At 40.2% G+C, this 21,184-nt stretch overlaps 1 protein-coding gene across 2 annotated transcripts; it reads left to right on the plus strand.

Annotated features, from left to right (window-relative positions):
• Nucleotides 1-1,411: 1,411 nt before the first annotated feature.
• ZNF200 (zinc finger protein 200) lies at nt 1,412-14,466 on the plus strand. Of its 2 annotated transcripts, none has more exons than XM_082669928.1 (5): nt 1,412-1,558; nt 2,188-2,595; nt 3,225-3,316; nt 3,615-3,738; nt 12,280-14,466. In XM_082669928.1, the coding sequence occupies exons 2-5, from the start codon at nt 2,349-2,351 to the stop codon at nt 13,032-13,034; spliced, it is 1,218 nt and encodes a 405-aa protein (XP_082526054.1). In that variant the 5' UTR covers nt 1,412-1,558; nt 2,188-2,348; the 3' UTR covers nt 13,035-14,466. The 2 variants fall into 2 exon arrangements, with proteins under 2 accessions (XP_082526054.1, XP_082526055.1); XM_082669929.1 differs by having other exon boundaries at nt 2,269-2,595.
• Nucleotides 14,467-21,184: the final 6,718 nt, after the last annotated feature.

A 21,184-nucleotide genomic window follows, 5' to 3' on the forward strand; every position in this document is an offset into this window, starting at 1 on the left:
TATTTATTCACGTGTAGTTCAAACTACACTGCTTTGATTAAAGAAGGTTTTTTTTTTGTAATTTTGATGTCTGGAAAGACAGGTATTCGTTTTGTTTTTTAAGTTTTGTTGCCACACAGTTTTTTCTTTCTTTCTTTCTTTTTTATTGATTGATTGACTGATTGCTGTGTTGGGTCTTCGTTGCTGTGCGAGAGCTTTCTCTAGCTGTGCTGAGCAGGTGCTATGCTTCATTACGGTGTGTGGGCTTCTCATTGCGCTGTCTTCTCTTGTTGAGGAGCACGGCCTCTAGGCACAAGGACTTCAGTAGTTGTGGCTCAGGGGCTCTAGAGCGCAGGCTCAGTAGCTGTGACACACGGGCTTAGGTGCTCCGCCGCATGTGGGATCTTCCCGGACCAGGGCTCAAATCCGTGTCCCCTGCATTAGTAGGTGGACTCTTAACCACTGCGCCACCAGGGAAGCCCCTGCCACACGGTTTTGACACTACTCTCTTTATAACATGTTTTAGATCACAGCTGAGTGAGTCACCTACAGTTACCGTTAATAAACACAACTCAAAAAAAAAAATAAATAAACACAACTCATTTTCACTTTAGTCATCCTACCTGAGGCTGGCGTTTACATAGAATAAGACAATCCCTGCTCTTGTGTGGCCCCAATTCCTGATCACTGTCTCACTGGAAAATGAACCGAGTATGGGAACAACGCAGAAAGAAAAGACGAATTGAGGACGGTAACGGGGATGGACAGCTAGAATTCCTGAGAAAATAAGATGGCCGGTCCAGACCTCTGTGTAGAAGTTGGTCAATAGAGGAGGGGAGCTTCGCCCGGCTCTGACCGAAGGGCCGCCCCTGCCGAAAGGGACGGCTGTAACAGGACCCTAGAACCGACAAAAACCACAACCTACCACCACCTCGCCGCCACCGCAATTTTTTGATAGACCCAAGGGTCTGGGGCGGAAACTGCGTCGGCCTCTCACAGACCTTCCGGTCCGTCAGACGGCCCGCTTCCGGTCGAGCCCCGGTCCTGCTCCGCCCCAACCGCGGCGCCTGGCGATCTCCCATTGGCTGTTTAGCACCGAACTACATTTCCCAGTAGCCCTTGCAGCTAAACCGTCCGTACCTGGAGTGGTGCCAACCTGTCTTGGAGGGTTTGAGCCAGCCTTCTGCTTTCCATCTCCCAGGTACAGCCGCAGAGAGAGTGGCTGCTGCCAACCTGACCTCCCTGCGTCCCTGAGAGGTCCGCCGGCCGGCCTCGAGCCTCGCCTTCCCAAGCGCAGACCGCTCGCTCCAAGCGAGGAGACCAGGCTTCCGCACCGGAAACGGGGCACCGGGCGTGACGTCACTGCTGCCTAGGCGCCCGGCCTCCCAGAAGGCACCGCGTCCCTGCCGTCTTCCCCAAATGACGGCGGCGCACGCCAGTAGTCGCTGGCAGCCTGTGAGGACATTCCGAAGGGCGAGTGGTGGGCTTGCCCTCTCGAGCCTAGTTTCCCGGTCTCTCCCCGAGTCTGGGTCTTTGGGCTGTCCCCAGTGAGCGCCCAGGGGCGGCAGAACCCCAAGAGGTGAGGGACTCCGGGAGGGCGGGAACCAGGCTGAGGCGGCCTCTGGGGAGCGGAACAGTCTGTTGCTAGGGGAGCCTGGCCGGATAGGTAGCCGGGAGCGCACCCCAGGCAATGCCACCAGCTGGGCTTTGCGATGAAGGTGCCCCTTGGCCACTGGGAGAGGCTGCAGAGCGGGCCTGGCGGGCCCTACTGGGATGTCCCTTGTCGCTCTTACAGGGCTTTGAGGGCGGAAAGGAGTCAGCAGGCCACACGTAGACACCTCATGCGGCCTTGCGTTTGCTCCTTGAACCATCAGCAACCCCCGGAAGGGCATCCGAGGGACCTGCGGTCCAAGGGACGCAGTGAGGCCAGATTCGGTGGCCAAGTTGACTTGTAAACAGATGCCCTCGGTATTGGACCCCGGATTTCCTGTCTTCTGGCCCATTGCTGCTTCTACCAGCATGAGTTAAACCTTTCTTCCCAGTGGAGTTTGCACTTCATTTTCTCATGAGGATGGCCCTTGAGGTTTGAACATCTTATGCTTTCATTCTCAGGATATTCCTTTCAGGCCTTGCTAAGAGTATCGGGTCAGGGATCTTCCTTACGGTTGTGAGTTCCCTACCGTAGTTTATCTTTCCTTTTTGATTTAGATCTCATGTGGCCTCACTTTGCAAGACACGTACTGCAGTGCAGGCATCTCCAGCCTGACTCATGGTTTCTCTCATCTGCAGCGTGACTGACAGGTTTCCTCCAGTAAGAGGTGACTCTTGAAGCTCTGCAGAAACAAGTGTGTGTGTGATTTCAAGGCACGATGGCTGCAAAAGTGGTTCCTATACCCCTAAAGCCAAAGAGGTCCTTTATACTGAGAGTTCCTCCTAACTCCAAGCTGGGCCAAGATCTACTCCGAGATGCTACTAGTGGGCCCAAGACCATTCACCAGCTGGTTCTGGAGCACTTCCTCACCTTCTTGCCCAAGCCAAGCCTAGTCCAGCCCAGTCAGAAAGTCAAGGAGACCTTGGTTATTGTGAAGGATGTGAGCTCAAATCTTCAGAACAGAGGTAAGAAGCACATACTGTTTTACTAGAAGAGAAGGGGATGGTACTGGGGGCTGAGCTAGACTTCCTTGTTAGTAATGAATTCAAGTTAGGTTGGTGGGTGTCGGAAAAAAAGAGTTGATTCCAATAAGTCAACGTGCCAGGGAGAGGGAGTATTTTTTTCTCAAGCTGGAGCTTGAATGGTTTGCTAAGTGTATGTAAAGCCACAGAATAAACAGTGTGTATCTTTTCTGTAGTGTCAGTTTTACCCAGACATTGGGGGAGGGGGAGTATCTTTTTAGGATAAAGGAATGTGGATGAATTATTGAATTGACTTCAGCTTATGTGGAATTTTGTTAACTTTTGTGCTTGCTGTGGGCATCTTCAGACTTTACCTTTCCCCATCCTTCCCCTTAGTAGTAATGGGAATTTTAAAAGGTGCTTAGGGGAATATCCTTTTCATAGTGAAGAGACCCCATATAGGTTCAAGACCCTGTGGTTTGTGGATTGATCTCTGACTGGGCTCATAGGAACAGAAAAAGCCTTGAGTTACCTACCAAAGGAATGAGGACAGCCTGGATTCAAGGTGTGGGTAGAGTCTCCATATTAGAGTCACTGACTTTTCTATTAACTACAGCTTCCTCTTTCCCCAGTGCAACCTCATCCCTTAGTGAAGCTTCTACCCAGAGAAGGAATCCAGCAGAAACAGGAGACAGTGTCTCTGTGTTTGAAAGCTGAGTCTGAGGTGGGTTCAGTTTTCCTGTTCACTATTTGAATGCATCACCTTCTCTACTCTTGCAGCCCTCCCGTATATATAAACCCACTTTTGGGAGTCAGCAGGGAGATGGGGCTCTTTCTTCACTGCCTCCTTGGACAGTCATCTTTTTTTTTTCCCTCTGGCTCCTCTCTGAGCCAGGCTTTCCTGTCTGCATGGGACTTCTAGATCCCTTTTGCCATCCCTTCCCTGATCTTGGTCTTTCTTAACAGCAGGGCTGTCAAGGAACCTCTGTTACTAAGAGGAAGGGGGCCTGTTGCTCTTTCAGGAGCTGGTGGTCTTTGAGGATTTGAATGTATTTCACTCCCAAGAAGAATGTGTAAGCTTGGATCCTGTTCAGCAGCCCACCTCAGAGATTCAAGACAACAGCATTGGGGAGATGATGTTACTGGGTAAGAAATCAAGTCTCTTGTGTGTTCAGATTGAAGGCTATGGGAAAAGCATGTTCTATTTCATCTCAGACTTTTTTGAGACATTGTTCACACCAGCTAAGTACATGTTTATGCACATTTAATTTTTGATTTATTCCATGTGGCAGAGCCTTCTCCAGCTGTGAGTGGCCATTTTCCCTGTATCTTGGGGGCAGTAAGGAGGGGACTTCTCTTGGTAAGCAAGACTTGAGGTTGATATACTCACATCAAATATTTAAACAGATAGAAAATGCGAGTATACTGTTTCTGAATCTCTGCACCCAGTGGTATTCTCCCCACAGATATATTTTACATCAGTGTATTTATTGGACACATGACTAATTCTTTTAAGTCTTTTTTTTTTTCTTGATGTTCAATAGCTGTGAAGCCTACTAGTGAAAGAGAAAATATATCCTACTTTTGATGGAAATAACATCTGGTACTTATTAAGCACTTGTGTGCCAATATGTGCTAGACACTTCTAACTACTTTGCATGCATTTATTATCTCATGTAATTCTTATGATAGTACTGTGGTGTATAGGAATCATTACTATTTCATAGATGATGGAACTGAAGCAGAGAGAAGTTAAGAAATTTGCTAAAGGTCACACAGCAGTAGGTAGTAGAGCAGGGTTTTGGACTCAGGGAATCTAACACCAGAGCACAGTCTTGGCCCAGTACAGTACTGCCTCCTTGCTGCATTTCTCTTAGTTTCATCAGTGAATTTCCTATATGGTTGGTGAATGAAACCTTCTTCATTTGTACTCATTTCCCAGTAGTGGCTAACAGGTGCTACATAGGAACTCATCTGGCAGCAGCTTCTCTGTAAGCTGCTTAGAGATGCTTCAGTTTTTCCCTAGAAATATACTGCTACCCTAGAGCCAGGGTCCCTCAAAAATCATTTTGCTGAGTGCCTAATACTTTTTACCTTGCCTTCAAGACTGGTTCTGAGGCTGAGGTTTTGTGAGTTGCCTAGGGTGACAGAAATACATAATGATTACTCAACTCTGTAGTTGTCTTATCCTGTATGGTTGGGGTGGTGGTACATAATAGGCCTGGTTAATTTCCCATAGATTATTATATGTAATATTTTATTTTAGGAAACTGTATAAACAGATCAGATTTATTACACTGAGTTTTTCCTGAGTCTTGGGCAAAGCTAGCATTTATTTTGGGTGACTGACTGTTGGGCATGTTGCCAACTCCAGGAACACTTTGGTCCTGCACGTTGAGGACCTGAGACCCAATCCTCACCCTCTCCTTTCTTCTCCCTTATCCATACTCTGAAGCTGATGATTTAAGCTTAGAGTCATTCACCACATTTAATAAATGCTGTTTTACCTTCAGGCAGGGTTGGGTTTTGGAGTTGATATTCAGGAGGTTAAAAATATATATAAGGCTCCATTTCTACTCTCTAAGAGCTTCTAAATTACAGCTGTAAAGAGCTTTGATAAGTCAAGGCAGGATTTGGACCCAGGAACAGAGTTTGGAAGAACACGGATTTGATTTTAAATGAGATTCAGTCCATGGCAGGAAATAAAATGAGGTTATCCTCTGAGCACTTGGACATTGGGGATTGGAGCTCAGATGTAAGGATGTAAAGATTTGGGAGTCATCAGCATATAGCTGATAGTTGAAATAGTAACATTTGGTCGGTTTGCAAAGGGAAAAGTGTAAGGGAATGAACCTCGTGGGGACAGGAATCAAAAGGAAGGCCCTTGACAGAGGAAGACAGAATTTGTGTTTCAGTCCAAGTAAACCACATGAAAACAACCAAAAAGGTAGAGCACTTAAATTCTCAGTGAGATAGTTCTTATGGTTGTTTCTGTCCTCTACTGTGGTAAGAGAATATACCTTTCCAAGATTGATACAAATTGACTACATACTATGCAACAAAAACACAATAGAGTCCAAAGAGTAGAAATTATACATTAGGATCTATCACAATGCAATACAACTAGAAATTAATAATGAAATCAGAGAAAACAATTTCTTTCTACCAGTAAAATTTAAAACTATTAAGTAACTTTGGGTCAAAGGAGTAATACAAATTAAAATCGCATAATTTTTCTGCATAACACTATCAGAATCTATGGTATAATCTAAAGTGGTACTCATAAGAATATGCAGGGATAAAAAAAATGTATACTGGTTTACAGAAATTAATTAAGCCTCTGATTTACAGTTAGGAAAACAAGGTAAGGGAAAACAGGAACAAAATATTAATAAATACAAACTTAGAAATCAATAAGGTAAAAATAGAAAAAGTAGAGGAACTAATAAGTAGAATGATTTACACACAAATAGATAAACCAATTTCCATAGAGGAAACTGAAATTGTCAGAAAACTAGTCCCACACACAAGAAAAAGGACCAGCCTTAGTTTCACAGAAAATTCTTGTAAATCTTTAAAAATCTGACAGTTCAAATTCTGTGAGAACTTTCAGAGTATAGAAGAAGAAGGAAAACTTCCAGGTTCTTTTTATGACATTAGTGTAACAAAGATATCACAATCTGATGAAAATTGCAATGACCAAATAAGATTTATTCCAGGAATACAAAAATGATTTAGTCATAGAAAGTCTATTTGTTATAAGTCTATCCATCTGAAAATAAAAAGAAATAGCCTATGATCATTTTCATAGTTATTGAAAAGATACTTGACAAAATACAAACCTCTTCATAAGAACACTTAACAAACTAGTGACTAATGGATACTTCCTTAATGGGCTACATATCCTTTCAGCCAGCATCATCTTTAATGGGAAACACTGGGGGCATTCCCACTAGAATTAGGAATACAACAGTGAAGCCCACTACCACTACTACTGTCTAATATTTTGTTTCAGGTATTACCCAGTGCAGTTAAATGAGAAGGAAAATAGCCGTATTATAAGAACTTAAGAGAAAGATAAAACTACACCTATTTACATATAATATAATTGTGTAGCTGGAAAATCCTAGAGAATGTCTGAAAGCTTATTCCAGATAATAAGCATTTAGTAAGGCAATGAGATGTAAAATTATTATACCGAAATCATTCATGCAAACACAATCATTTAGAAGGTATACAGTAGGAACAAAAAAGATTAAACACCTAGGAATAAACTTAAGAAGTGCGCAAAAATTGTGAGGAAAACTTTAAAACACTTCTAAAGGACACAGAAGTAGATTTGAATGAATGGAAAGAAGTATCATGTTCTTGGTGGGGAAGATTTTAACATAAAAAAAGGTCAGTTCTCCCCAAATTGATTTATGAATTCAATGTAATCCCTTTAACAAAACCAATAGGATTTTTTCCCCTGGAAGTAGGCAGTCCGATCTCAAATTCAAATGGAAAAATAACTACAAGTAACGGAGAAAATTGAAAAGAAGAGCAGTGGTGCAGGAGGGTTCTAGCCGTATCAGGTATTAAAGCAGCCTCTAAAGCCTGTCATGAAAACAGTATATAGTATTGGCATGTGACTAGATAGATCAATGGGATGGAATAAGAAGTCCAGGGACCTCCCTGGTGGCGCAGTGGTTAAGAATCCGCCTGCCAGTGCAGGGAACATGGGTTCGATCCCTGGTCGGGGAAGATCCCACATGCTGCAGAGCAACTAAGCCCATGCGCCACAACTACTGAAGCCCGTGCGCCTAGAGCCTGTGCTCTGCAACAAGAGAAGCCACTGCAATGAAGAGGCCGCAGACTGCAACGAAGAGTAGCCCCCGCTCTCTGCAACTAGAGAAAGCCCCACGCGCAGCAACGAAGACCCAACGTAGCCAAAAATAAACTAATTAATAACAAAATTAATTAAGTAAAAAAAAAGTGCAGAAATAGGTTCAAATACACATGAGGACTTAGTTTGTGATAAAGTTGGAATCTCCAATCAGCAAGGTAAAGAGGGACTTTTTGATAAAAGGTGTTGTGACAACTTAGTAGCCATTTGGTGAATCATACCTTATTTTGCACACCAAGAAAAACTCCCAGTGGATCAAAGGGTGAATTCCTTTATAACTGTGGCCTAGGAAGGCTTTTCTAATTAAGACTCAAAAATCCAGAAGTCTTGAAAGAAAAGATCAATAAAGTAAATACATAAAAATTTTAAGGGCTTCCCTGGTGGCGCAGTGGTTGAGAGGCCGCCTGCCGATGCAGGGGACACGGGTTCGTGCCCCGGTCTGGGGAGATCCCACATGCCGCGGAGCAGCTAGGCCCGTGAGCCATGGCCGCTGACCCTGCGCATCTGGAGCCTGTGCTCCGCAACGGGAGAGGCCACAACAGTGAGAGGCCCGCGCACCGCAAAAAAAAAAAAAAAAAAAAAAAAATTTAAAACTTCTGTATGACAAAATAAAAAATATCTGAGCAAATAAAATGCAGTAAATTGGAGGTAAATATTTGCACCTTATATCAGACAAAAGCCTAATTTATTAAGAATTTCTAGAAATTGGGAACAGAAAGATCAACAGATTTTCTCAGAAATACAAATTACTCTAAAATACATGAAAGAGGGCTTCCCTGGTGGCACAGTGGTTAAGAAACCGCCTGCCAATGCAGGGAACATGGGTTCGAGCCCTGGTCCAGGAAGATCCCACATGCTGCGGAGCAACGAAGCCCATGCGCCACAACTACTGAGCCTGTGTTCTAGAGCCTGCAAGCCACAACTACTGAAGCCCATGCGCCTAGAGCCCGTGCTCTGCAACAAGAGAAGCCACTGCAACGAGAAACCTGCACACGGCAACAAAGAGTAGCTCCTGCTCATCGCAACTAGAGAAAGCCCACAAGCAGCAATGAAGACCCAACGCAGCCAAAAATAAGTAAATTAATCAATAAAAGAAATTTTAAAAATAAAATACATGAAAGATGTCCAGCCCTTCTCATAATTAGAAATGCAAATAAAACCTTTACTGAGTTACCTTTTTTAAAAAAAATCTATCAGATTTATAGAAATCAGAAACAACACATTGGTGGTGAGGTTGTTGGGAGATGGGTATATTGCTGGTGGGCATGCAGAATGGTACAGTTCCTGTTTATGAGAATCTGTAATTACCCATATTACAGATGCATTTACCTTTTGATCTAGCAGACCCACTTCAGGGAATCTGAATTACAGATAATAGCAATAGCACACATTCAAAATAATGTACAAACAGGGTTTATTCATTGTGGTATTGTTTGTAAAAACAAAGTTGAAAACAATCCAAGTGTTTCTGCAGGGGGCTGGTTGAATACAGTATGTTTCCACACATCATACCATGATAATCTCTGTGCACTGGAATATAGTGACTGAAGTAAGGCAAGTAGCAGAAATATACATAGTGTACTACCTTTTATGTAAGAAATGGGGAGAAAAAGAAAACGTATTGCCTAAAGAAACAATGGGGAAACAAAAAGAAATTAATAAAAACTGCTACCTGTCTGGGGAATGAATAGAATGGATGGAGAGGTATGAGAGTAATGCTCTCTGTGTATACTTTTTCATGTTTTGATTTTTTGAGCCATATAAATATATTACCTACTAAAATTATTTTATTTTTAAAGTTAGTACAGTAAAGGAAGGTAAAATACAGTTTCCCATGAACAACACAGGGATAAGGGGTGCTGACCCCCCCAGCAGTCAAAAATCAATGCATAATTGATAGTCAGCCCTCCATACCCACTGTTCCTCTATATCCATGGTTCTGCATCTGCAGATTCACCCAACCTTGGATTGCACAGTACTGTAGTACTTATTGTTGGAAACATTCTGCGTATAAGTGGACTTTCACAGTTCAAACCTGTGTTGTTGAAGTCGACTGTATTTTCATTGACCCTTTCAGAAAAATCTTATGAGTTTCAACTAATTGTTCTGAAAACAGATATTTAGCTCTTTAATATAACCTAATGTTTATAATCATTCATAAAACGCTGATGATAATTCCTGAAAACTGAGAATAAAGAAACCTGCTATCACTATTAATATCATTAACTAATTTTCTAAAGCAAGAAGATAAGAAAAAGGGGTTGAGAAGAATGAATATTGGAAAGAGAGGGAACCAAAATATGATTTGTACTTAGAAAATCTAGAAGGATCAACTAAAACATTATTATATTTAATAGTTTTAAAGTAGGTTGATAGGAATAAGTATTTAACAATCAATAAATAACATTCTTTTTTTTAATTTATTTTTGGCTGTGTTGGGTCTTCATTGCTGTGCGTGGGCTTTCTCTAGTCATGGTGAGAGGGGGCTACTCTTCCTTGCGGTGCACGGGCTTCTCATTGCGGTGGCTTCTCTTGTTGCGGAGCACAGGCTCTAGTCTTGTGGCACGTGGGCTCAGTAGTTGTGGCTTGTGGGCTCTAGAGCGCAGCCTCAGTAGTTGTGGCACACGGGCTTAGTTGCTCCGTGGCATGTGGGATCTTCCCGGACCAGGGCTTGAACCCATGTCCCCTGCACTGGCAGGTGGATTCTTAACCACTGTGCCACCAGGGAAGCCCAATAAATAGCATTCTTAAATAAACACAAAATAATGAGAGCTGTCATTCAGAATGACTGTAAGATAGGAGTAAGCTAGAGAAATGTTTTATTGGTAAATAGAAAAGAAGATTCTTAAATATTGGAGAGAAACAGGTCTAAACTGGAAAACTAAAATCATGTAAAATAAAGATAGCAGTGCCCTCCAAATTTATTTATACTGTAAATACACTCAGTCAAATTTGTGAAAAGGTAGAAGTGGATGTTCTGACTGGTTTTACCAATATTAGACATGTTACAAACAACAAACAGTGTGATACTAAACTCCAAATGTATTAGAGTTAACTGTAATAATAAGGCATAAAAGAATGGCTAGAGGACTTCCCTGGGTGCACAGTGGTTAAGAATCCACCTGGTAATGCAGGGGACACAGGTTCAATCCCTGGTCCAGGAAGATATCTCACATGCCGCAGAGCACCTAAGCCTGTGCACCTAGAGCCCGTGCTCCACAACAAAGAGAAGCCACCACCATGAGAAGCCTGTGCACCTCAACAAAGAGTAGCCCCCGCTCGCCACAAAAAGAGAAAGCCTGTGCACAGCAACGAAGACCCAATGCAGCCAAATAAATAAATTAATTTAAAAAATATCTTTTTAAAAAAAAATGGCCAGGAAACAATAGAAATTTATCAGATTTTAAGACTAATTTTTTTTTCTGGTTTTAAGTTGTGGAGTTATTATAGAGGGAGACTTCCATTAATATATCAGTAGTGATTGATAAAGTCTCAGCCCAATAGATAAATTACTAGTTTGCAGTAATCAAAGTGCAAAGTAAAGCTACAATGAGAAACCATTGTATACCTATTAAATATTTGAAAATTATATCTACTGCCAGCAAGATTAGGTAAAATTGATAACCACATGTTGATGATTGTATTGAAATTTGTACAGCTTGTTTGGAAAGTAGTATAACAGTTCATACCAAGAGCTGTGATAAAAATTGGCATGTGCTTTGACCCAGCATTTTCATTATCCTAAGGGAATCATTAAAAGAAATAATTTAAAAGAAAAAATTCTATTGGTGTGAAACTGCTAAATCCAGCAGAGATTCATATTCTAGCTTCATGTTCAGTCACATTATCTAAGTGGTTGATTTAATCCTTTACTTTAATCTCAGTAAGTTGCCTGGAGTTAGACAAATCCCTTGTCACGTCACCTGTTCAGAGCATACTTTTTTTTTTTTCACTTTGTTGCCTAGTTTTTATAATTTGTTATTTTACACAGACTTTTTTTTGGGAAATGCAAATGCAGAAAAGTCTACAGATCCTAAGTGTACAGCTCAGATTTTCACAAAATATACACATTTATCTAACCACACCCAAAATTGACTATTCCCAACAGCCCAGAAATCCCTCTGTGCCCCCTGCTCAGTCACTGCTCTCCTTCCTCCCCCAAAATGACAACTATTGACTTCTAACATAGTTTCATTTTATCAATTGTAGTAATCCTTTAGTGTCCAAATAATAATCCATTGTGTGAATTTGCTGTACCTTCTTTAGTTGTGGTCATTTGAATTTTTCCAGTTTTTCACTATATTGGATATTATAATATTACCTAATACTATAATATTTTAATATTTAATGTAGTGAAAACCTAGAAGTAACTCATCTTACCATTCACTTACTAGCCTCCTAAAGATTACAAGTAGTACCCTTTAGTATTTATGTCCTTCATCCCCTGGTCCTTATTAGCTCAGTGCTCTACACAGAATATAAGGTCAGTATGAACTTGTTGAATGAGTAGTTGGTGCTTATTCAGAAAACAAACAAATGAAATATTTTAATGTAGTCCCACTCATTCCAATTTTTAAAGAAAAGTAAAAAGAGGACTGTGTGCTTGCTTTATGGGGTATGCAAAGATTTATCAGTCATGTATCCCACCCTCATTAAGGGTAGAAAAGTGTTGATGGCAATTATCAGCCAGTCCTCAGATTTCTGACTTTCAGGGTTATTGTTTCATGAGAAATCTGACTTGTTTTTTCCTGCCTGGTATCATAGCCCTCAAAAGTTATTAAATTCTCTCTCTGTTTCAACAGTCAGTGACAGTAATCCTGAGGGTGAAGATCTTCAGAAAGAACCTGTAGAGAATGAAGAACAGAGAGAAAAGTCTTCAGATTGTGATGAAATTGATTGCTCCGTGGTCTCTGAGCAACCTCCAGATTGCCAGAAAGAGGAAGGACTAAATACATGCATTCCAAAGGAAAGGAAAATGAGAAATCTTTTAGTTACCATCGAAAATGATACTCCACTAGAGGAACTCTCAAAATATGTGGATATCAGTGTTATCGCACTTACCAGAAATCGGAGAACAAGAAGATGGTATACTTGTCCACTGTGTGGGAAACAGTTTAATGAAAGTTCTTACCTTATTTCCCACCAGAGGACTCACACTGGAGAAAAACCCTATGACTGTAGTCACTGTGGGAAAAGCTTCAATCATAAAACAAACCTTAATAAACATGAGCGAATCCATACAGGAGAGAAACCTTATTCATGTTCTCAGTGTGGGAAAAACTTTCGTCAGAATTCTCATCGGAGTCGCCATGAGGGAATCCATATAAGGGAGAAGATATTTAAGTGTCCAGAATGTGGGAAAACCTTCCCAGGAAACAAAGAATTTGTGATTCATCTGCAGAGTCACGAGGCTGAGAGGCCATATGGTTGTACAAAGTGTGGGAGGAGGTTTGGTCGGCTGTCAAACTGTACCCGGCATGAAAAAACCCATTCAGCATGTAAGATCCGAAAACAGAAGTGGGATCGGGAAAGGTCTGATGGTCCTGCCTCAACCTGAAATATTCCTTAAGGAATTCTGAATTCCCAGGCTATCTGAAAAGATACAGATAAGAAAACCTCATTATAGCCAAAATTGGATAAATACCCATGTTTGCTGAAACCTCAAGTTTTTAGAAAATTCACAGGGGGGAAGAAAACAAAAACAAAAACATCCTCAAGGGCTATACCTCAGTTAGCAACCAGGCTTTTTGGACTCGAGCTTTTGTGAACTTGTATAACAATGTACAGGTCACAGACCCCTTCCCTGAAAAATGCTTTGAAATATAAGTCTGGGGGATGCTTACCTTCAAGGTGAAGAGTGATGAGTGTCCTGAAAGTATATCCAGCTTTTCCCCCACATAGGAATTCACACTTGAGAAATAATGTAAACGTCCTTATCTGGAACTGTGTTCCCCTAAAAGAACCAAACTACTGATTTGTTAGGTCAACAGCTTCTACTAGCAACTCATATAACCCTCTAAGGATACCCTTAAAGCCTGAGAGTTGAAAGGGGTTGTTTACTTTGGAATTTAGGAAAATACAGCAAGTGAATGTTAAGGACTTACTCTGTCATTTGTATGTGATCTAATGATGAATTTCAATAACATTTGCAGTTTGTGGTGAAAAGTGACTGTTTTACAGAAATCCTTTTCAGAGCATTATTTAAAAGTGTCTGCTGTTCTCACTGTATTTTGTTCCGCAATTAATTGCTCACACGGCTCTCTCATGCCTTTCCCTTGCCAAAAGAAGTTTGGGTCGCTCAGGCCTGGCCACCCAGCCCCGCTCCTGGAAAAGCTCTTTAGAATCTTGCCCCTCTGTTGAGTCTAGAAGAAAACCTGCTAGGAAGGAAACCGCAAGAGGAGGAGGAGGACGTTGGCTTGGATCCATGGCTGGTCAGTAAACTTGCCATATGCGTATTTCCCATCAGACCTTTGGCAATGGGTGGTCACTACCTCACAAGCAAAGTGTTTTACTTTTAGAAATTATGTCTCCAATAGCTAGCTCACATTACCCCTCAGGAGACAGGGTTCCAGTGTCCTCATTGTAGTGGATATTTGTTCTCTTTGGCCTCCTGATACCCAGACTCCTGACTTGTCTGCCAGAGGCAGGGCCAGCGGTGCCTTCACGGGACCGATCCTGTGGTACGTCATTTTAAGGATTCTTGATCAGTCTTGCTATTCTTAGATTTCCTAAGGTTTTACATTGGTATTTTGATTGGAATAGGTTAAAATCCTATATATCAGTACTATTGGGGGAAAATTACCTTTACAAATTTTGTTTCCTATCCAGAAACATATCTTTCCATTGATTAGAGTATTCCTAAGTTTTTCTAATTTTCTTCATGTAAGTTCTACACAATTTTGTTACTGTAAATAGTTTTTTTCATTATATTTTTCTAGTTGGTTATTGCTCTTACATAGGAAAGTTATTTTTAATTATATATTTGCAAAACTAGCCACTTCTCTGAATGTAATGTTCAGTAATTTTGTAATTTCTCAGTTCTGTTAAAATTTGTGGTTAAAAATTATACCATCTACAAATAGTAGTTTTGTTTCTTCCTTTATGCCTATTGCTCTTTTTTGTTAAAATATGTGGTTCTTAAGCTTTGTTGTTGTACAGAGCATGCTAAAAGGACATTTTATGATACAATTCAGTCCTGAGTCCTAATTAAAGATAGAAAAAGAAACCCCAACATTTAAAGCCACACTAAAACAGCCTTTATCAATGTTGTCTTTCAAGCCTACTGTATCCTTTAAAATAAGGGACAAAACTGGCTGCCAGCATTATTCTCTTATTCCTTTGCAAGTCTGGCCAGAGTCCACCCAGTTATTGTGCAGAGGGACCCACCTGTGCACCCAGAAAACTTAAAAGGCTAAATGGCTGCTGGGCAGTGACAGGAGAGGGTGAGGTCCCGGGGGCAAGATGGTCCTGTTCCCTGCCCAACAGTCAGGCCACAAGGTCCCCAAGATGTTTGGGTTGGTGATACTCCTGTGACCCAAACCCCCTCCCTACACCCAGCAAGTGTCTTCCGTGCCCCGCCAGTAAAGTGTGCAAGGTCGAGGTCCCTGGGAGGGCACCCCGAGAAGCTGTTGGACAAGTAAGTGCTTGATAAGGAGCCTGACAACAGCTAATGAGAAAAAGTAAACACAACAATGAATGGTTTTCCAGTAGAGCAGCAAAGTCCAGTTAGAAAATATGAAGGACCAAAGATCCTATTCCTACAGCAGCTATAAATCTAAAGCACACATCCTCTAAAGCCTTGGCACCGGGCCCTGGGTTGTAATGGGGAGCAACAAACCCATGGAGTTTCCCAGGATGTGGGGTGCCGGTGGGGGCAGAAATTCAGTAAATCTCAAAAACAGGTATGCAGCTACACACAAGTGCTAGGAAGGAAAGGCTGCTAGGAGTGATACTGGTGGGTTTTCTAGGGAGGACTTCTGGGGAAGTGACATTTAAACTGAGACCAGAAGGATGAGATGGGGGAGGAAGGGAGCAGCGAAGGGATGTTCTAGTAATAAGACATGAACAGATAATCTTCAGATAAACATGAGTGGCTAAAAGAAATATATGAAAGAACGTTTGGCCTTAATAGTAATCTAAGAATTATATATTGAAAGAACAAGATACCATTTTAGGTGCATTAAATGAGCAGGTTTTGTGTGTGTGTGTGTGTGTGTGTGTGTAAATGTTTGGCTTGGCAGAAGAGGGATGACAGCAGCATCCATTTACTGTGACAAGAATGTTAAAACTATTACTCCTTGACCCAGCAATTCATCTTCTATGTACAAGGGGAGGTATCACAACATCATAATGCTGAAAAAATTAGAAATGACCTAAATGGTTGGATAAATAGGGTGGCATATGATAAAGCTAATAAAAATAATGGTTTTCATTAACCTTAGTCATCAGGGTGAGTCTCATCCTCTCCACTCTCTCGAGCCCACTCCAGCTTCACCTCCAATTCCAACACTTCACTAAACATATATAGAATATTTCACCCAACAACAGCAGAATAGACATTCTTTTCAAACTCACATGAAGCATCACCAAGATAGACCGCATCTGGGCCATGGAACACACCTCAGCAAATTTAAAAGAATAGAAATCACAAAATATGTTCTCAGATCACAATGAGATTAAACTAAACTAGAAGTTAATAACAAAGTTGGCTGAAAAATCCCAAAATATTTGGAGATTTAACAACACACATCTAAGTAACAAACGGGTCAAAGAAGAAGTCTCAAGAAAAAATTTAACATATTTTAAAGTAAATGAAAATGGAAATAAAACTTATGAAAATTTTGGGATGCAGTGAAAGCAATACTTAGAGGGAAATTTATAGCATTGGATACATATATTAGAAAAGAATAAATATCTAAAATCAATCATCTAAGTTTCTACCTTATGATCTACAAAAGAGGAAATTAAATCCAAACAGAAGAAAAGGTAAAATAAAAATTAGAAAAGAAATTAAAAGTAGGAAATCAATAGAGAAAACAAGATCAACAGAGAAAAATCAACAAAATCAAAAGCTGGTTCTTTGAAAAGATCAATACAATTGATAAACCTCTAGCCAGGCTAACTAACAAAAGAAGAGAGAAGGCACAAATTACTATTATCAGAAATGAAAAAAGGGGGCCATCACTATGAATCCTGTGGGCAAGAAAATGATAATAAAGGAATATTATGAATAACTCTATGCCTATAAATTTGATAACCTAGAGGAAATGGACCAATTCCTTGAAGGACACAATCTACCAAAACTCACTCAAGAAAAAATAATCAGAATAGGCCCATATTAAAGATACTGAATAATTAATAACCTTCCAAAACAGCACTGGGCACAGATGGTTTCATTATGAATGCTATAAAATGTTTAAGGAAGAAATTATGACAATTCTCTACCATCTCTTCCAGAAAATACAAGCAAAAGGAACACGTCCTAACTCATTCTGTGAGTCCAGCATTACCCAAATACCAAAACCAGACAAAGCCATTACAAGAAAGGAAAACTACAGCTAATATCTCTCACGGATATTCACACCAAAATTCTCAACAAAATTTTATCAACTTGAATCCAATAGTGTATAAAAAGAATTATCTATGATGATCAAATGAAATTTATTCCAGGTATGCAAGTCTGGTTCAACATTTCAAAAGCAATGAACATTAAAAAAAAAAAAAGAAGAAAAATCTTATAATCAGATCAGCTGTAGAAAAAGCATTTGACAAAATCCAACACCCATTTGTGATAAAAACCCTCAGCAAACTAAAAATAGAGGGAAACTTCCTCAACTTGATAAAGAACATGTATAAAAACTTACAGCCAACATCATAATTAATGGTCAGAAACTAGACGCCTTCCCACTAAGATCAGGAATAAGAAAGATCAGGAACAAGGATATCCCCTCTCACCACTCCTATTCAACACCTACTGGAAGTTCTAGCAAATGCAATAGGACAAGGAAATAAGGACTTCTCTGGAGGTCCAGTGGTTAGGACTCCGCGATTTCACTGCTGAGGACCCAGGTTCAATGCCTGGTTAGGGAAATAAGAGCCCACAAGATGCACGTTGTGGCCAAAAAAACAATTTCTTTGATCCTAAGACCAATGCCACATATTTTAGGCTTTTGTTACGATACTCTCCACATCTCTGTACTGAATTAGTCAGTTATTGCTGCAGTGGTACTTAGGGAAGATATCCCAAAACTCAGTTGATTATAGTAAGCATTAGTTTTTCTCACTCCTGGGTCTACAGGTTGGTTGAGGTGGCTCTGCTTCACCCTAGACTTCAGGTTGGATTGAGGTCTGATTCTCGTGTCACGTTCTGAAACCTGGACTAAAGGGGCAGCAGCTACTTGGTGAAGTCCTTCTTGTGGTAATCATGGCAGCGCAAGAGCCAAACCAAGCTGCACAAGCAGATTTAAGGTCTCATGTTTTGACTACTCACATTTTGCTAAGGAAAGTCACACAGCCAAGTTCAAAGTCAACAGAATAGGAAAGTATATGTTACCCCAAGGGGAAGTGAGTGGGGACTAAATATTTGCCAAACAATAATAGAAAAGATTAAAATCCTTGTCCTCGTGGAGATTACATTCTAGTAAAAAGGATAAATATAAACAACTCAGAAATGAAGATAGTGTGGTCAGATAGGATATTCTCGCAAATGTAAGCAAAGGTACAGACACAAGGATGTCTTACACAGCACATTTGTAATGATAAAACACTGGACAAGGGGCTTCTATGGTGGCACAGTGGTTAAGAATCCACCTGGTGATGCAGGGGACATGGGTTCGAGCCCTGGTCCTGGAAGATCCCACATGCCACAAAGCAACTAAGCCCGTGCGCCCCAACTACTGAGCCCGCATGCCATGACTACTGAAGCCCATGCACCTAGAGCCCATGCGCCACAACAAGAGAAGCCAATGCAATGAGAAGCCCGCGTACTGCAACGAAGAGTAGCCCCCGCTCACTGCAACTAGAGAAAGCCCGTGTGCAGCACCGAAGACCCAAAGCAGCCAAAAATAAATTAAAAAAACAAAACTAAACTAAAAAACACTGGACAACCTAAATGTTCATCAATCACAGCTATTTAAATAAAATAATATGTCAACTAAATAGACTGGTGGGGAGGTTCTTTATTACTTATTTTGATAAAATATTTTGAAAAATATTTCAAATTATTTCAATTATTTTGAAAAATAAATGGTATACATTCCCTTTAGAAACAAGGTTAAGTCCGTATGTATTAACATGAAAAGGTGGAACTGAAGAGGTTTGGGGTATCTCTCCTAAAATGTTTATGCCAATATAATCCTTTATTTTCATCTACACTAAAGAGATGAGTTTGTAAAACACTCCTTAAGTTATATCTTGGGAATTCTTTGCACATCAGAACTTACAAATCTACTACAGTCTTTGAGTGGCTGTACTGGATTCCATAAGGATGGATCATAATTTACTGAATTGCTCCCCTTTAGATGGACACTTGGGGTATTTCCAAGTGTTATATCTATTTAGTTTTACAATAATAAACATTTCTATACATGCATCTTGGCATAATTTTGCAAGAATAATCTACCAGATATTGTGAAGTATTATAAACTTTTTAAAAAGCCTCAAGCTAAAATAGCATGGTATTAGCCCAATAATAAAAGCTCATATCAGTGTATCAGAACAGAGAATCTAAAAATATATCTATATCTCTCTATACCTATATTTATATATCTACATCTATTCATCTCTATATGAATTTACAGAGGCATTCAGAGGATGGACTTGGTCATGGAGCTGGATATGTCAGAAACCTGATTCCACCATGTCCTAACTGTGGGACCTTGAGACAGTCACTTAATCTCCTTAAACCCAGGGATGTCCTTGAGTGGGGATGATAATGATACCCCATGGCTGCAATATTAAAATAGATATGAAGAGAAAAGTCTCGGCCAACTGGCTAGCACATATTAAGTTCCCAATGCATATTAGATACAATGATCAGCATTTTACAAATGATAAAAGTGGTGTTACAAACAGTGAAGTATGGAAAGGTTATTAAAAAGTAACTGGAGCAATTTCGTAAATATATGAAGAAATGAAATTAGAACCATAAATACAATTTATCGATTTAATCTGCAAAAACCAAAAACAACTAGAAGAAAATATAGCTAAATATTTAAGTAATGAAAGAATGGGGAAGAAAAGCCTAAGAGAACTGGAAGAAAATGCAGCACTTTCTGGTTATAATTATATGAAATTAAAATATATCCAAAAATAAGCAAAACTGAAAAGTATAAACTAGGGAAAGCTAGTTGTAGTATTTGTGAAAGGGTGTCTGACATGCTCAAAAAATATGGTTCAACAATTTGCTATGAAGTCAACATTTAAAGAAATCTCACAAATAACAATAAACAATTTAAGGCTTCCCTGGCTCAGTGGTTAAGAATCCCCCAGCCAATGCAGGGGACACGGGTTCAAGCCCTGGTCCGGGAAGATCCCACATGCCGTGGAGCAACTAAGTGCGTGCACCACAACTACTGAGCCCGTGCGCCACAACTACTGAAGCCCGCGCGCCTAGAGCCCGTGCTCCGCAACGAGAAGCCACCGCAATGAGAAGTCTGTGCCTCACAAGGAAGAGTAGCCCCCACTCACTGCAACTAGAGAAAGCCCGCACACAGCAACAAAGACCCAAAGCAGTCAAAAAAAAAATTTTTTTAAGTGAAAAATGCCCAGGAAGGAAAATGTAAATCAAAGCTTTCAAAAAAAAGCAGAACTGCTCTACAAAAAATACTAAAGGAATTCCTTCAGGCTGAAAGCAAGTGACCCCAGATGGCAATTAAAATCCACACAAACAAAGAGTGCTGATAAAAGTAGGTAATTATAAAAGATAAGTGTTTTTTTTTTCTCCTTTACTCTCTTAAGTGATTTTGAAAGCAACTGGATAAAATAATATGTAGGTAGTGTATTGTTGGGTCTATAGCACAAAGAAATGTAACATATGTGTAATATATTTGCCAATAACAGCACAAAGGAGTTGGGTGTGAGTAGAGCTGTAATGGGCTAAGGAAATGACCACAGATGGTAAGGTAATAATTTAAGAATGTATTGTTGAGTTTATAACATTGATATAATATGTGAACTGATAATACACAAATAATGCTTAAAATGGGGAAAGGGAATAGAGCTATATAGGAGAAGCTTTTCTTTATTTATTTTTTAAATATTTACTTATTATTTTTTTATTTGGCTGTGCTGGGTCTTAGTTGCAGCACGTGGGATCTTCGCTGCAGCATGCGGGATACTTTAATGGCAGCATGAGGGATCTAGTTCCCTGACCAGAAATCGAACCCAGGCCCCCTGCACCGGGAGAATGGAGTTTTAACCGCTGGACCACCAGGGAAGTCCTGAGAAGCATTTCTTTATATCACGCGAATTAAGTTAGTATAAATCTGAAGCTGATGTTGATAAGTTAAAATGTATATGGTAAAACCTAGAGCAACCACTAAAAAAATCCAAAAAATATAGTGAAAAAAATTACTGGGGTTAAAATGCTACATTAGAAAATATACAATAAATGCAAAAGAGAGCATTAAAGACACACAAAAGACACATAGAAAACAAAGTTAAATGGCAGACATTAATATTAAAGGTGAATGGGTTAAACAATGCAAC

Source organism: Grampus griseus (genome assembly GCF_964374135.1).
Source record: "Grampus griseus genome assembly, chromosome: 14".
Lineage (NCBI taxonomy): Eukaryota > Metazoa > Chordata > Mammalia > Artiodactyla > Delphinidae > Grampus > Grampus griseus.

Excerpts from the sequence above, each read along its gene's own strand:
- ZNF200 (XM_082669928.1), top strand. The coding sequence starts at position 2,349 with ATGGCTGCAAAAGTGGTTCCTATACCCCTAAAGCCAAAGAGGTCCTTT. Across the intron at positions 2,596-3,224 it reads CTCAAATCTTCAGAACAGAG|TGCAACCTCATCCCTTAGTG; the intron begins GTAAGAAGCACA and ends CTCTTTCCCCAG. Across the intron at positions 3,739-12,279 it reads TGGGGAGATGATGTTACTGG|TCAGTGACAGTAATCCTGAG; the intron begins GTAAGAAATCAA and ends CTGTTTCAACAG.